The sequence below is a fragment of the Oikopleura dioica genome, chromosome 2 (assembly GCF_907165135.1).
Source record: "Oikopleura dioica chromosome 2, OKI2018_I68_1.0, whole genome shotgun sequence".
Classification (NCBI taxonomy): Eukaryota; Metazoa; Chordata; class Appendicularia; order Copelata; family Oikopleuridae; genus Oikopleura; species Oikopleura dioica.
The window spans coordinates 6,457,283-6,472,292 of NC_137292.1; the positions used below are offsets into that span (position 1 = coordinate 6,457,283).

The 15,010-nt window shown below is 42.7% G+C and overlaps 3 protein-coding genes and 2 long non-coding RNA genes across 6 annotated transcripts; 1 reads left to right on the forward strand and 4 right to left on the reverse strand.

The window, feature by feature from the left end:
* Positions 1 to 3: 3 nt before the first annotated feature.
* LOC145700190 (SWI/SNF-related matrix-associated actin-dependent regulator of chromatin subfamily B member 1-A-like) lies at positions 4 to 1,591 on the reverse strand. The gene is made up of 7 exons (XM_081777446.1): positions 1,380 to 1,591; positions 1,148 to 1,334; positions 887 to 1,105; positions 683 to 849; positions 563 to 640; positions 447 to 522; positions 4 to 394 (listed from the first exon to the last, which is right to left on the reverse strand). The coding sequence occupies exons 1-7, from the start codon at positions 1,563 to 1,565 to the stop codon at positions 159 to 161; spliced, it is 1,149 nt and encodes a 382-aa protein (XP_081633572.1). The 5' UTR covers positions 1,566 to 1,591; the 3' UTR covers positions 4 to 158.
* Positions 1,590 to 2,572, reverse strand: LOC145700208 (uncharacterized). The gene is made up of 2 exons (XR_014134170.1): positions 1,901 to 2,572; positions 1,590 to 1,851 (listed from the first exon to the last, which is right to left on the reverse strand). It is a non-coding gene; the product is annotated as an uncharacterized LOC145700208 (long non-coding RNA).
* A 769-nt stretch (positions 2,573 to 3,341) lies between these two features.
* LOC145700182 (cell adhesion molecule 3-like) lies at positions 3,342 to 7,308 on the forward strand. Of its 2 annotated transcripts, none has more exons than XM_081777436.1 (9): positions 3,342 to 3,532; positions 5,043 to 5,354; positions 5,404 to 5,566; positions 5,610 to 5,766; positions 5,816 to 5,981; positions 6,028 to 6,129; positions 6,178 to 6,368; positions 6,474 to 6,738; positions 6,900 to 7,308. In XM_081777436.1, exons 1-8 carry the CDS (start codon positions 3,485 to 3,487, stop codon positions 6,730 to 6,732), a joined length of 1,398 nt encoding a protein of 465 aa, XP_081633562.1. In that variant the 5' UTR covers positions 3,342 to 3,484; the 3' UTR covers positions 6,733 to 6,738; positions 6,900 to 7,308. The 2 variants fall into 2 exon arrangements, with proteins under 2 accessions (XP_081633562.1, XP_081633561.1); XM_081777435.1 differs by having other exon boundaries at positions 3,343 to 3,532; positions 6,474 to 6,726; positions 6,900 to 7,302.
* A 216-nt stretch (positions 7,309 to 7,524) lies between these two features.
* Positions 7,525 to 10,052, reverse strand: LOC145700211 (uncharacterized). Its single transcript, XR_014134171.1, has 4 exons — positions 9,915 to 10,052; positions 9,429 to 9,557; positions 9,093 to 9,203; positions 7,525 to 8,409 (listed from the first exon to the last, which is right to left on the reverse strand). It is a non-coding gene; the product is annotated as an uncharacterized LOC145700211 (long non-coding RNA).
* A 695-nt stretch (positions 10,053 to 10,747) lies between these two features.
* LOC145700173 (chromosome-associated kinesin KIF4A-like) lies at positions 10,748 to 14,977 on the reverse strand. The gene is made up of 12 exons (XM_081777424.1): positions 14,855 to 14,977; positions 14,506 to 14,785; positions 13,946 to 14,462; positions 12,821 to 13,900; positions 12,508 to 12,776; positions 12,265 to 12,460; positions 12,058 to 12,219; positions 11,907 to 12,011; positions 11,431 to 11,781; positions 11,219 to 11,383; positions 11,104 to 11,175; positions 10,748 to 11,057 (listed from the first exon to the last, which is right to left on the reverse strand). Exons 1-12 carry the CDS (start codon positions 14,919 to 14,921, stop codon positions 10,953 to 10,955), a joined length of 3,369 nt encoding a protein of 1,122 aa, XP_081633550.1. The 5' UTR covers positions 14,922 to 14,977; the 3' UTR covers positions 10,748 to 10,952.
* Between the last annotated feature and the right edge of the window lie 33 nt (positions 14,978 to 15,010).

A 15,010-nucleotide genomic window follows, 5' to 3' on the forward strand; every position in this document is an offset into this window, starting at 1 on the left:
AAATAAGTGCTGATAAAGCAAAAGTTGAATTGGCAGTTATATGGAAAAATAACGGAAATGTTGAGGGCAGAACATTTAAACAATCAAGGCGTAATTTTATAATTTCAGCCTTCTTTACGGACAATTTTCTTGCAAAGAAAGAAAAGCAAGAAGAGGACTTAGTATTGAATCTGGCGACGGCGGCGGCGCGTGATACGGTCTTGATCCTTGATCTTTTTCTCCATTTCTTCGTTCGTCAGCGTCTCGATCGATGGACACCACGATTCGACGCCGTCCGGTGCTCTTAGCGGCTGTTTGATTGTAGCAGGAGGCGTTTCCATGAAATACAGGGTTTTGTAATGCCAACTTAGTTGCCCGCGGATTGTGTACGCGATCGCAGTAATAAATTCTCCACCTTCAAAAGGGAAGAATAATCCTATTTCTTTTCTTGTTGAACTTAGTCTTACCTAGCCCTAAATCTTTACAAAGGGTTTCGGCGAATTTCTCCGGACTATTCTCTGGTTCTGACAAGTCCCACTCGATCTAGAAAAGGTCAGATGTGCACTGGAATCTCTTCGTTTACCTGGTCGTTGAGGGAGATATTGCCGACGTGAATATTTAGCTTGAGAGTAACTCTTTGATCTGCTGATCCTTCAATAACCTACGAAAAGCGAATAGATAGATCTACAGTGGAGAGATCTACCTGTGTTTTGGGATGATCCTCTAATTGACTTTCGATAGACTGCGCAATCGGCGCTATAAAATGATGACCAGGAAGCTCCAAATCGTCACACAGAATCTTGGCAAACTCGGTCGGCGTCAGACACGACTCATTCTTATTCCAGGTGAATGAATCTCGCAGTTTATGGCCTAAAAATGAAGAGTTCCTTCTTTACTTTTTCCCAACCTTCAATTTCCATATCAAGTCTAATCGGAACTAAAGAATCGTCGGTGTTCGCATTCTTCGCTAATTTCTCCTCGCTATGGTCGAGGAGCATCGGAAACGTTCTCGTTTTCTTGCGATTCTTGAGACAGACACCGACAGGGGTCGAAACTGGAACAGCGTCCATGTGTTGTTGAGTTTGATTTTGTTGCGTTTCCACTGCTGCTGTTGTCGTTGCTGCTTCTAGGGATGGGTTAGGGAGGAAGAGAGGGGAGAAAAGGTTACTTTTTTCAACGCGTTTATTTTTTTTTTTGTCGACTTTTGGTTTGATGAATGGTTTTGGCACGGCGATGCTCTGCGTCGAGCAGCAAAACCTTTCTCCTCCCGTGGCAAAGAGCTCGTCGATTTCTTGCTGTAGGAGAATCTTAGCACCTATCCTCACATGCTTGTGATGCTTCTCGTTCGTTTGGCTCTTTAGTTACTAAATTGTCAAAGGGGTCTTAGATTTTGGACTTACAAAAAGACCAGCGACGTCGTTTTCGTCGAGCTTTCCGACCGTCAACTTTGGAAACTTGTCGTAAAGCTTATTTCTGAACATGCGCAAATAGTTGCCAACATCGCTGCCGAGGTAGAAAAGCGCCGTGCCCTTCTGGAACGGTTTGGGAGTTGGGCCCCAGAATTTCCATTTCGAGTCCGAACTCATTCTACCAACAAAAAAATGTAAAAATATAGATGATCGTTTTATTAAAAAGTGGCAAAATGACTGTAATTTTCGTTGACAGTGTCAGACAGAAAATGGCGGAAATTTTCATCTGGACTTCTTCAAGTTCGGAGTCCAAGTAGGATCGGGATCGTTCTTGTTTTTCTCAAGATCGGCCTTTTCGGCTTTTCTAGCTTCGGCGTTTCGTTTCAACCGCGCTTTTCGATCCTTGTTCAGTTTCGCCAGCTCACCGATTGTTCTTCGTAGTTCGATCAGAGCATCCTGATTCCTAGACAGCTTTAAGCAATGTTTTTATAATTCCAATAATTATGAATTACGTGTTGACTTGAAGAACTTCTTGAATCCCCTTCGAAAACCGCTCGTCGCTCTTGACAAGTTCCATTTTCACCAAGTCAGGAATCACATTCTCCGCCTGATCCCAGTTCATTCTCCTCTGCTTGAAATTCAGAATCCGAAGCACGAACCATTTCTTTCTTTCTCGAGAAGGAAAAATCAGCTTCTCCGCGCGGCGCTCGGCCAATCAAATTCTCCATGTCCAAGCGCCATAAAATAGGAGCACCAAGGCGATAATTTGGCGGAGTGGATAAAATTGGCGAGGAATTTATGTAATTTTAGTGGAAATTGAAAATTGGCGATACAATGATTGATGATTCTAAATAGAATCCAATTGGTAATTCAAGAGCTACTGTATCTTATATCAGATGATAAGGTTCGTATCTCAAGTTTCGAGAAAGCTACTGTAGCCATTACAGTACTTGACTACTGGTTTTCAATCCAATAACCACTTCTTTGTTGAGTCCTATTTACATGCATCCTGTTGCACTAGAATTACTCAAAAGATAAGTTGTTATTCCAGGCAAGTTCCACTTTACGGTTCAATTCCCACTGTCAGAAATTTAACAGTTGACTGAACACAAGATCGTTTTATCATGATTCCAATCTCAATTTTCATCTCTTTTCCTACCCGACAGGTTCTGACCTTCCTGACCTTCCTTGACCGACTGCGACGAAATCGACTAAATCGACAGGTGCGATTTACAACAAGATTTCAAACTTAGTTTTTATGGAGTAGCTCGTCTGAGCGTCGTCGACGATGATTTTTATTTTGACAAGTGTCTTTTCGAAAATCTCGTAAACCACCTTTTGCCAAATTGGCTCACAATGAAACGAGTTTTCGATGATTATGAAAAGTCTGCGTCGTTTATTTAGGACTAGTGAATGTTCTTTGTTGTGGCTTAGTTTTTTCATTGTAAAAATGAAAACTTTAATTGTTGCTCACCAGGACTCGGCTCGGCAACCTGTGTAGAAAACCTGAGTCAGGTTCTGATGAGCTTGAATGAAAAGCCGCGTAGCGGCTTTTTTAAGAACGAAGCCGCAAAGCGGCTTCGCCAGTATTTCAGAGAAGATTGAAATGGTAATGCTCCACGGCTTCGTTTTTAAAAATAGCCGCTGCGCGGCTTTTCATCTAAACTTTTCAGAACTTGATTCAAGTTTTATACTCAGGTTGCTAGCCCCAGCCTGAAAGACAGCATTGTGGCTGTTGAACATTGCGGCTGATTCAACATGACTAGCTGCGGTGCCGCGTTAACACCGATGAGCTGGTGCTGGTGTTGGTGGTGTAGTAGCTTGGTGGTGTTGAATAGTCGTGCCGCGGGGGGGATCTTCGCCGCGCGCGCTCTAGCTCAGTCAATTGGGCCCCCTCCGAAATTTGATAGTTTCCCACGTAGCGCGCTCAACGCCGATTTTCAGTCGATCGCGCAGCGCTACAAAGAAAGAGAAAATCGAGAAAGCACCGAAATCCCATCCGCACGTTCCATTATTGACCTAGAGATCATCCCAGAAAAGAAAAACGGAAATATCGAACGCCCAAGAGAGAAAAAGAAAGAGCGCACTGAATCATCATGAAGACGGCTCTTCTCTGGTCGGCCCTGGCAGCCGCCCAGATTAATGTAAGTCCTGCATTTTTTTGAAAATCAAATTAAAAACCTAATTTTTTTTTTATTTCAACTCAATTTTCAAAGCATTTTCGGCTCGAAAATCATATTTGTGATTCAAATTAATTACATATAATTGCTAGTTGAAATCAAGGAAGAGTACCAGTCTCAGAACTCCGAATTCCCAAAATTCTAGCTAGAAAAACACAAATGAAAGTTCAAAGACGCATTTTTCGAGAAAAATAAGCCTGCTTGGAAACAAGATTTATTCTGAGCCCTTTCACCTTTTTCGCTTGATCCAAAGGTCACTTCGCCTGATGAATCTTCTTTCCAATAAGGTACTGAGAGCATCTTGGCATCCTTTTTGAGCTTGAAGGAGGAATCAAGATGTTTGCTCAGTAGCTTCCAAGGTCCAATTATTCGATTTTCCAAGAGGCCAAGTCAAACATTTGAGGCCAAATCTATTACTATTTGGATTTTCACGCTTGGTTCACGGTCTGACTGATTCACTGAGGGGATCGTAAAATTGACGGGTGCGATTCAATTTTCCCTTTGAAATGGCCGATCTGATCGCCTATGAATGGCGCAAAATGCGATGCTTATCGCTTGCTTCCCTCTTTGAGGCCGGTGAAAGGCGGCAAAAGCGCGTGCCACTTCATTATCAAAACTTTATTTTGGGTTTTGTGCGCTTTCAAGGACGTCCTTGATTTTTTCTTCTTGATAGATGTGGCTGAAAATAGGACGAGCGATGATGTTTCGAGGCACTGACTGATTATTATTGACCTGATTAAATATAGATTTCGTACGTAATAAGGACGCACAGCTGATTTATTGAGAAGTAGGGACCTTTTTCAGGCCATAAATTTTCGTCTTCCTTAAATTCAGGCCTCGAAATTCGATAAAGACGCCCAAGAAAATTGAATAATATGAATTAGCGGAAGTAAAAAAGACGCCGTAAAACCTTATTATTGAATAAATATGCAAGCAATTGGTCAAATATGGTATGATCAATCCCATTTTGTTTCCCAGCTGGATAGGCCATCGATTTTGCTTCGGCTGAAAAAGAAAATTTTCACCGCGGGGAGCCGGGAAACCACAGCGTGTCCTGCCGCGCCCTATCTCCGCTCCGAATTTTGAAGTTATTTTCGCACACTTCGCAATATTCAATATTGTCATAAGCCACTATTGAGCACCAACGAAAGCCTATTGTCCCTGTTCTTTTTTAACAAAAAAGGTGCCTTGTCCGGAGCACTTGAAGCGTGCTTTGAATTTTAATACGAAACGAGTGAATTTTCTTTTGGACCTCTTTCTTTTTTCACAATTTGTGTCAGTCGAAATTAGCGTAAATATGATTAGAAACGTAAGCAAACAGGTTGATTTTATTATCTTTTGGCGTAATCTTATAGCGGCTGAATAAATTACCGTGAAATATTTCAACATGTTTTTGACAGGCGCGTAAGATAAATTGCCGACGCACGAAATAACTTTGCACTAACGAATCTTGTTTCTAATGAAAATCGTTAAGAACGAAGTGACCGTCGAGCTCGGGCAAAATGCAACTCTTCGATGTTCACACGACCAAGCGATTGAGCAGACAGTTTATGTCGATTTCAAAGCATTAGATGGTGTACGAGAGCATACCGTGCTAGAATTTGATAAAAGCGCTGCTGGACAGATTGAAATTAAATATCATCCAGACAATAGATGGATCATCGATGGTAGGACCGTCAAACTCTTCAACGCCTCCCTCGACGACGAAGGAACCTATACATGTACAATCAGACCAACAGGCTCCAACAAAATCGTTATCATTAATCCTCTCGTTGTGAATACAAAGGTTAGGAAGAAATGCTCCGTTTGAAATCAACAAAAACTCATTTTTCTAGCCAACAGAACCTGAAATTACCAATGAAGTTCCTCAATCCAGGCCGCTTATTGACGTCTACGATGATGAAACCGCAGACAAAGATGGTCTCGCCAGCGTGGCAACTTGTAAGGTCGACGGAGCCAAACCTCCTGCCAAAGTCACCTGGCACTTTGAAAATCAAGGTAAACTATTCAAATCGCTTTCTTGTCCAAAAGATTTCTTCAGACAACGAAGTTGGCGATGTGATTCCAAGCTCGCAACAAGTCGGTTACAAAGAAAGACAAACCCAGACGTCGAGTACTCTTCAAATTGTCCCAGTAAAATCGTACGATAAACAGTCTGCAGTCTGCCGAGTCACCTGGAATGGCTCCGTTCTTTATACGTATGTTTATAGCAAATCCTGCTTTCAACGATTAACAATCCTCGTTTAGTAAAAGTTTCACTATTGATGTCCAATACAAACCTCACACTCCTATCATTCGCCCTAACAAAGCTCAGCAGAAAGCTACTTGCACAGCAGAAGGAAACCCTGAACCAGATATCGTTTGGACTCTCCCAGATGGCACTACTGACAGCAATCCTACTGTGCTCATGCAGGTATTTTATTCATTAAAAGATGTTCTCTTACAATCCGTTTTTGCAGGAGATCGGAAATCCCAATGCAACGTATGTTTGTATGGCTCAAAACACACATGGAAAGTCAATCCTGGAAACGACCAACTGGGATCTTGACCAGTTTGTTGGGGTAACAGTCAAGCTCGTTATTTCTCATATTCACTCTGCTTTCTTTTAGCCTGTTTCTACTGGAAACATTGGACTCATTGTTGGCGTCGTTGCTGGAGCGATCGCAATTATCTGCCTGGCTGGCTATTTGATCTACAGATTCTGTCTTGATCCGACGATGACGGAGAAGCAGGCCGAGTACGATTATCATGGTGGTCAGCGTGATCACTACGTTGGCGGATCCCAAACTGGACTCAACAGGTAAATCGTGATTTACGACGCGGGATCTTCCGTTTTTTTACCTACAAGTTAAAGCCGCCGTAAAATTCTCTACTTCCATAAATTTAAACTCATAAAAATATTTAGTGCTCCTCAGCGTAAAACACCCGATTACGAGCCGGAATACGACACTGACGATGAGCCCGGACAGATTGTCTCGCAAACCTCCTCGCGCTACCATCAGACAAGAAGGTCAAATTCAAACATTCGAGCGACTCCTCAGCGCAATGTACAGTACGACGGCGCTCAGGCTGATGTCGACCTTGTAGATAACGCCAAAGATAGATATGAGCACGACTACAATCCATCTTATTACACGAGAAATACCGTTCCTTACAAGGTATAGTAAAAGGTGATTACAAAGCTATTTCCATTCATACGAATGCTCATGAATGGAGCTTGAACTCTAACGCCTATTTGCAGTAACCCATTCTTCGGCAAACTCCGTCTAAGCTTCCATTCAGAATAGACAATCATCAATGATCATCCGCTCTCAAATAAACTTCTTTTCAGGACACCTACATGTCAATGGACAACTACGACGGGAGCGACTCCCAGATGGTCTGAAAACAACGAACTACCTACCATAGCATTCCTAAAAATTTAATCCAAAGAATGGTTAAAAGTCTAAAAACCCCAACTACTCCTCAATCCTGAAAAAAAGCTCTGCCGTCTGTTCCAACTACTATTCTATATAAATATTCTTTTTCCGATGCTTCCAATCTTTCATGTCGAGTTAAACAAAAATGTTCAAGAAAAAGTTCATGGAATTTCAAATATTCTTATTCTTAGTGGAAATTTTTAAAAACAATCTTTATGACCTTACTTATAAAAACTGAATTCTTTGTACTGAATATACTTTTCGCCTTAAAAAAGACAGAAAAAGATGATATTAAAATAATTATTGAAAATTGCGCCTTTCTTGAAAACTACTTTTTTTTTCTTCTCGCTAGACTAACTTACAAAAATTGTCTATGTAAATAAAGCTTTCAAAACATAACAACCAAATGCTTGTCATTTCTTGCAAAACGGGAGTCTGGGATTGACAACCTGTGTCCAAAACCTGAGTCAGGGCCTAATTAAAGAATTTCACGGCCTGACTCAGGCTTTGAAAACAGTTTGCCGAGCCCCGACGAAATTTATAAGAGGATGAATTTATTCTTGGGATTTTCCTAATAAAAATAACAGGGGACAGTCGATAACTAATTTGTAAAAGCAGTTTCTAGCCATGGATAAGTCAGAATTTCACGGATAATTTTCAAGATCGGACGAGAGCTTTCCCTCTTGCCTTGGGGTTGTAGCTGTTGGGTTCGCTTGGGTCCTGGGTGGTGGTTAAATTACTTTATATATTTACATGACTGAGTCGTTAATTGATGCAGTCTATCAAGGCTAGAACGAAAAGCTCTTTTCCTAAAGGGAAAATTTTCCAATGAAATGGTTTCGAATCCATGGGAAACTCTACGAAAGGATTGGCTGATCTTTTCTGATAACATCGATTATTAATAATAATAAAATTTTAAGTTGTAAAAGTTCGCTCCTTTTTCTTTTCTTCGTTTGACCGTTTCGGTATCAGAAAAGATCAGGCAAATGAAACATCCCCTCATAGAGCGTATTAAAGATAAAGCTTGTTCAAATAAACCGGATCAGAACAAGCGGGAAACGGGGGAAAGAGGATAAACAGTTTTTGTTTTGTTTTAACGGTGAAAGGGGAAAACGACAGAGAAAAGAATTTCAGCACGAAAAGCGTTTATCTGTTTGGTGGAGTTCGAGAACTGAGTGTGAACAGAACTTGATCTGGACAAGCGGTAAAAAAGTAGAAACGGTAGATTTTCAAGTTTTTGAACGGTTGCTGCTGATCGGGGAGGGGAAGAGAGAGAGTGCGTGTGATTATGTTTGAGTAAGTAAGCGCGCCTTTGTTTTGCCGTGGTGGTGGTTCTTCGTCGATTTCTTCTTTCTTCATTCGATAGTCGATGATTTAGTAGTGGTAGTTCTTCTGGGAAGTCTGCCATGAGTAGGAAGAGTCCTGAAAGATATTCTTTATTGAGGAGGATTTCAACATTCGGAAATGATCATCGTGATGATGTGTCTGTGTGGTCGAAAAAAGGCGTTGAAGCTGTAAATCACGAACAGCTGATGGGGGGATGCATCAAAAGGGAATACTGGGGTGTCATCTTCCGCAAAAGGAAATGCCTTTTGGGGCGAAAAGACCTTATCAACCCCTTTAACTTCTGAAGAAACTGATTAGTTATCTGACGACAATTATTTGCTATTTTGATATTTTGGATCAGCGAATTTGGACATTTGCCAGCTTTTATTTCAAATTTCGAAGCAGAAAGTCAACGAGGATTTGAAAATTTAAACCGTTGATGTTTTGAGAAACAGAAAACCCGGAAAAAAGAGGGTCAAAAGGTCGAAAATCTCCTTCTTTTGTACGAAAAAAGCTCAAACTCGTATTAGCATAAAGCAAAGATACAACGAAAATAATTCTATGGGGGATTCATTGTTTGCCATTTTTGTTCAAATAACCGTCTCAAATTTACTGGACCTTATCCAAATCGAAAAGTTACGCAAAGGCGTGATGAACTGTAGTTCATCAAATAGAAGGGCTGTTTTCTGCCGTAAAAGCAGCTCCAGTCCGCGAAATTCCAAATAAGGAACCGCCGCGGCACGAGGAGAGAAGCTGATCAACTGTGATTGTGACTGTACCTTTTCTGTGTGTGTGGCATCGTTGAGGAGTTCCATTTGTCTTCGTTCGAAGATTTGCTTCTCTGCTTCGAATTCTGCCAAGGCTCCGCTGCTAGCTGTGCCCTTCAAAACCTAAAAAAAATGAATTATCGTAATCGTAATCAATTAACCCCTGGCCGTAAAATAGCCCCAATTATACATCCGAATCTGCTTTTACAGCTATACTTAGTTTTACGAGGCTCAGGTCACGCTCAGTTCCAGCAATAAAAATACAGTAAGATAGCATTTGCACTGTCTCAAAAATACGTCAAATAAGGCCTGGAAAATATTGACACGGAGAGATAGTCTGATACTTACTGTGTATGCAGGTCGGGAAAGTGATCTTGTGAGAGTCAGAAATTTGCCCATGTCTTCTGTTTCTTCTGTTTTTGGCGGATGAAAATTGAAAGGTGAAAGTCTGTGGCTGGGTCGCCTGCCGGAAGAGCCCTAAAAACTAATTTCAAAATCGAAATAACAATTTCATCGCTAATTCCGCGTTCTAGCGACTCTTCAAGTCTCTCATCTGACTTTCTTTCAATTATCAAAGTTTATAGGGTGGCTATAAATTCAAATTTAGGGCCGAAACAACCTAAAAAACTACTGAAATTGTGAACTTTGAACCCTTCAAAAATCGTTCGTCCGGAAAGCCACTCCTAATTTCCATGGATAATCATCCGTAGTAAACCCTCAGGCTCCGGTAGTTAGTCAAAATTTGCGAAATACGAACTTATTCTTCAATAAAATTTTCTCTCAAATGGACTCGAACTGAAAGTTGATCGATTTTTCAATAATTAATTCTCGCACCTTTTTCGGGACTTTCTCTGGTTCGATGTGAATTGTTCGTTGAGTTTGACGAGAAAAATTTTTTGGCTCCAGACAGAGGGCCTCTTACGTAACGGCGCTCGTGGAGTGCTGCCCACGCCTAAATTTACATTGGCCAGAAAAGCACATTTCAGTGATTCTTATCAGAAGCAGATCAAGGTCGACGATAAAGAAAGCTCCCACCGAGAGCTGAGGAGTACAGCTGATCAAAAATAGCGGCGAAAAAGGCAGATTCTAGGTGAAAAACAAGTTATGTAATCGTTGCGTAAGAGGATGAACTGTTGTGACCGAAAGAATGAACTTGTGACGATCTTGGGCGTTTTCGTGACAATTTGAACCCTCTGTCAAACTCGTATTAATCAAAACAAGGCCGCTAGAATCCCCATACAGCAAAATAATCACCGGAGGGTTAAATTCTAGCGAAGTAAGAAAACAGACAAAAGCTACGCTAGCACTTTTTTACCGCTTTTCAGGTCAAGGACGTCAACTTCTGCAAGACAAGAAATAATAATTGTAAGATAATGAGCAAATCAATCTCAAAATGATCACTGATCAGCAAATCTAAAAAACAACATGGTCTGCCCTGATCGATGCGTCTTGACATCTATGTTGGGTTCGTCTTTGACCTCGGTTACTCAATAACAGTTTCTGCGCTCGAGAAAATTCGCTACTGAAATTTGGAAATTGATGATTTTGCTAATATTTTACAGATGCACAATTTCAATCTTTTTTCATATTCTACACTGGTAACCGAGCCCGAATTGGCCTGCTTTTGAAGACTTTTTGTATTCCTGCGTAAGAAGTTAAAGACAACAACGATTATTCGTTTTACTTGGTCTTCGTTTATTTTAAATTTTAGGCCAAGGCAGTAGGTGAAAACTGGGGAATGAAAGAGTAGGAATGTGAAAGTGAAATTTGGTGGGTGAGTGGTGATAGTTAGGTAGCGTGAATTTTAGGGGAGGAAGGTCGTGACATGTGAGGGTGAATATTGTGAAGGTGAAAAGTTATATACAGTTTTTTTTATCGTTTTGTTGGTGTTTCCAACACGGCGGAATCGTCCAACGCTTTGAGATGTCTTCGCGCTGGAGGATCGAAGAGGCGGCCAGCTCTGCTCGGAGTCATTGGCTAAAAGAATGGTGAGACATGAATTCGACGGAGAGCGTTTTCGTACCTCGAGTCGGTTTTCCCCGAGTCCATGGAGAGTAGTGTCGAAGCGGTGCACTTTTGTCTCCGTGGGGTTTTCCTGAAAAAGGTTTTAATAAGCTTGGAATCAAGTTTACTCTTACCTTGTATTCGCCATCGCTTTCAATCGTCATGGGCTCGAAGTTCTTACACTTGGACTTGTCGCAGCCGCAGGTATCCGAGCAAATTCGGGAAGACTTGCGGCAGCCACAAATTTTCGTGTTGCAGAACCCTTTGCACTTGCACTTGTCGTTGTTAGTGCGTCGGCGCTAGAATTTATTTGAATAATCGTTGAAGATAGTTGAAGAAAGAATACCTTTGGTGCGATTGATTTTCTGGCATTGCCTCTATTGTTGTCGCCAGTGGCATCCGGGAGCCTGTTGAGAGCGTTTTCAGGGTTGAAATCGGGGTCCCGACTGCGATCGTCCTTTGGAGTCGCCATCATCATCTTCGCGTTGGGAGTCTCGAAGATGCGAGAGTACTCCTGCTCAGTGAGATGACGCTTTCCAGACTTGGCTTTTGCTCTGGGCACTGGGAGAGCTGTCTGCTGCTGGACTTCGTAGGTCGTGTCCATCGAGTTTTCCTCGTCAGAAAATTCCTCTTCGGTTTCTTCTTCCGAGGCTTCATCTTGATGAGCAACAGAAGTCTGCGCAACGTATTCTTCGTGCTAAAATTACGAATTAATAATAAAGAAAATTATCTAATTATGCTTTTGCTACGATAAATGAACAAAGTGCTCACTTTTTCGTAATCTAAAGCTTCCAAATTATACGCAAGGATTATATTATTAACCTCGAGCTTCATCAATCGCATTTCTTCTTGATGCTTGTTCTCAAGGGCCATGTATTTGTTCTGGAGGATGTTGAACTCGTCATGGATCTCCTTGAGATTCGCTCTCTAAAAATGAAAGTTATGATTGAGTTTTTATTTGAAAGTGACTTACCAATTGGTCAGCATCTTCGGTCTGAATGAGACAATCTCCGCCTTGCTCGATCAATTCCTGGACGAGGAATTCGATCAGCTTACGAGCTTCCGCAGTATCTTTGATTGGGAGTCGCTTCGCAGATACTGGGTTCTCGTGCGATTCGGCAGAGTTGATCTGCTCCTGAAAAAAGAGAGTAGGATTGAAGGAAGGAAGAAAAATAATTACCTGAATTGTAGCGATTTCAGCATCTTTTCGCTTGATTTTGTCCTTCAGGAGCTTGGTCATCTTCTCAGAAGCGCCGGGGAGCTTTGTGCGCCGCTTCATTTCAGCTCGATCCTTATCGCAGAGTTTGACCTGATACTTGAGTCGTTTAATCTCCATTCGACAATCCAGGTCGTTTCGAAGCTGTTCTTTGAGATGACTAGAATCAAATGATTAAATTTGTTTTTGATAAAGAAGCTGGCTTACCCAAATTTAAGAGATCCATGCGCCTTCGCCTTTGCCGAGTTCTCTGTTCTCTTAGCAAGGAGCATCTTGAGCTTTTTGAGTTCGGATGCATCCTTGGCCGACTGGATTTTGAGTCTGTTGGCGACGCGCTCATGCTGCAGTTTCATGCGCATAATGTCGTTCGCCTTTCGACGGTCGGCTTTCTGAAGAGTGTTGATCTCTTTTTTGAACTTTTTCTCTTCTTCCGAGAACTTTTTCTGGTCATTACGGGCTTTCTTCACCAATTGAATCTAAATAAAAAAGTAAGGAAAAAAGAAGGAATAAAAAATTTTACCTTTCTGGATTTGAGATCCTCCAGCTCCTTTTTCAATTTTTCGATGAACTGCTCCTTTTCCCGTTTTTCTTTGACCAGTCGCTCCTTTTCTTTCTTCGCCTTTTTCAGCTTCGCGATCTCTTGTTCAAGCTCCCTCTGTCGGTTCAATCGCATCGCCTCTTGCTTCTTGTTTTTCTCTTTCGCCCCGTGCGACTTCGAGGCGAGAGTAGCTTGCCGCTCGTTCTCAAGTCGTTCGATCTTCTCTTGAAGCTCTGTGACTTGTCGTTCGTACTTGGCGCGAAGCAAGTGCGGGTTGTTCTCGTCCAGACTGAGGCATTTGATGTTCTGCTCTTTCGTTTCAATGTCCGTCTGCAGCGCGAAGAGATCTTCGTTGATTTTGTGCAGACGCATCGGCGTGTCAAGAGCAGCTTCACCTTCCTCAACGTCGTTCGAATCGTCCAACCCGGAGCACTCGTCGATGTCGGTCAGGTCATTCTCGTTCCCATCATTCTCTTCGTTTCTCACAAGCGCGTAAGAAAGCCGCTTCGACTTCTTGTGCGTTTTGTCCACGTCGAGAATGAGCCGTTGAAGACCTCTGAGCTCCTTGAACGCCTCGGCAGCGTTCTCGTCGATGTCACGATTCTCGGCCAAGTTATCCTCCATAATTGTCATGTTGTTGTGCTCGGCCGAGAGTGCCTCCGCAGCTTGTTTCAGCTTTTCGAGTTTGTTCGAAAGAGCAGTTTTGTTGGTGCACTCGTCCTCGATCTGCAGCATCAGGCGACTCTGCTGCTTTGACGAGTTCGACAAGGCGAGCTTGTAGTCTTCCAACTGCGACTCCAACTGCTCCTTCATCTCGACGTACTCGGGCGTTTCGCGAGGATCGATGTTGACCTCGGTAGTGCCGCTCGCTCGTAGCATCTGAACCTGTTTTCGCAAGTTGATCAACTCCGCTTGAACAGGGTCTCGGTTCACGATCGGCTTGTTTTTGATCTTGCGCGCGCGATCGGCGTATCTCAGGGTTTGAATCGTCTCGTCATGATTCGTGTCTACTGGAGAGACACAGGCGATCATGAGAGTATGCGAGTTACCGCCCAAAGAATCCTAGATTGATTGTAAAAAGACTGTTTATTAGAATATAGCGCTTACCTTTAGGATTCGGGTCAGCTTCGAATCTCGATACTTGACGTGGCTGTCGCCATCAGACAACGCGGAGATAACGTTGCCCAACGCCAGCAAACCCATGTTGATATTGACGCCCTCCTCTTTTCGCTGTCCCTCTGCGCCAGTTCGTTTGAGACGCTCGGAGCCAGCGAGATCTACAAGTCGCAGCACAGCCGATTTCGAATCATCTGGATCTTCATGTGACTGTTGCTCCAGATGAATGTTGAAAGCTGCGTGCGAACGAGAGGATGTGGCGTTCATATTTGTGCTACCGACGGAGCGCTGAGTGTTGCCCTCTTTTAGCTTTTCCAGAAGCTCGGAGGCGGAGTTTACCCCGGTTCTGGAAAGCTCGGCGACGATGGTATCGCCGTTGGGGAGCTCTCGGACTTGAAGGAGCTTGGAGCTTGTTTCCGGCTTCAGCAGGTCCCGGATCTCTTCTTTGTACAATTCAAAGTAGCTGACCTGCAAGCTACTTTTGTACTTGTCCGCCATTGAGGCAATTCTGAAAATTTACTGTTAAAAAACTGAAAGACGAGTAAATTTACCTTTCGAATAAGTCCTCGGCGACACGTGGGAGGATTCCATCGTGTTCTCGGTCGCGCTTTCCGAACTCTCCTCCCATCGTGTACGTTTTGCCCGAACCAGTCTGTCCATAGGCGAAGACAGTCTGGTTGAACCCGTCGAGCAAGCTGGCGAGCATCGGCTCCACCGTTTGGTTGTAGATTTCCGTTTGCTCGACGGAGTATCCAAATACTTTGTCGTAGGTAAACTGGCTACCTCGACAGTCGATTTGCGGGCCCGCAGCGATCAGGCACTCTTGTGCGCCTAAAAAAACAGGTTAAGAAAAATATCTATATTACAATAAATAATATCTCCTTTGACTCTCTCTCTTACCTTCATCGATCTCTTTCTTTGAGATCGGGCGGATTCGGATATGCACTCGCACGTTATCCGACTTCATTCTGGAAAAAAAATAAAATTAACTTTTTGCTGCGTTCCGTTTTTGAAAAAAACGGTGAATGAGGCAGTCTGCGAAAATATTTTTCAGCG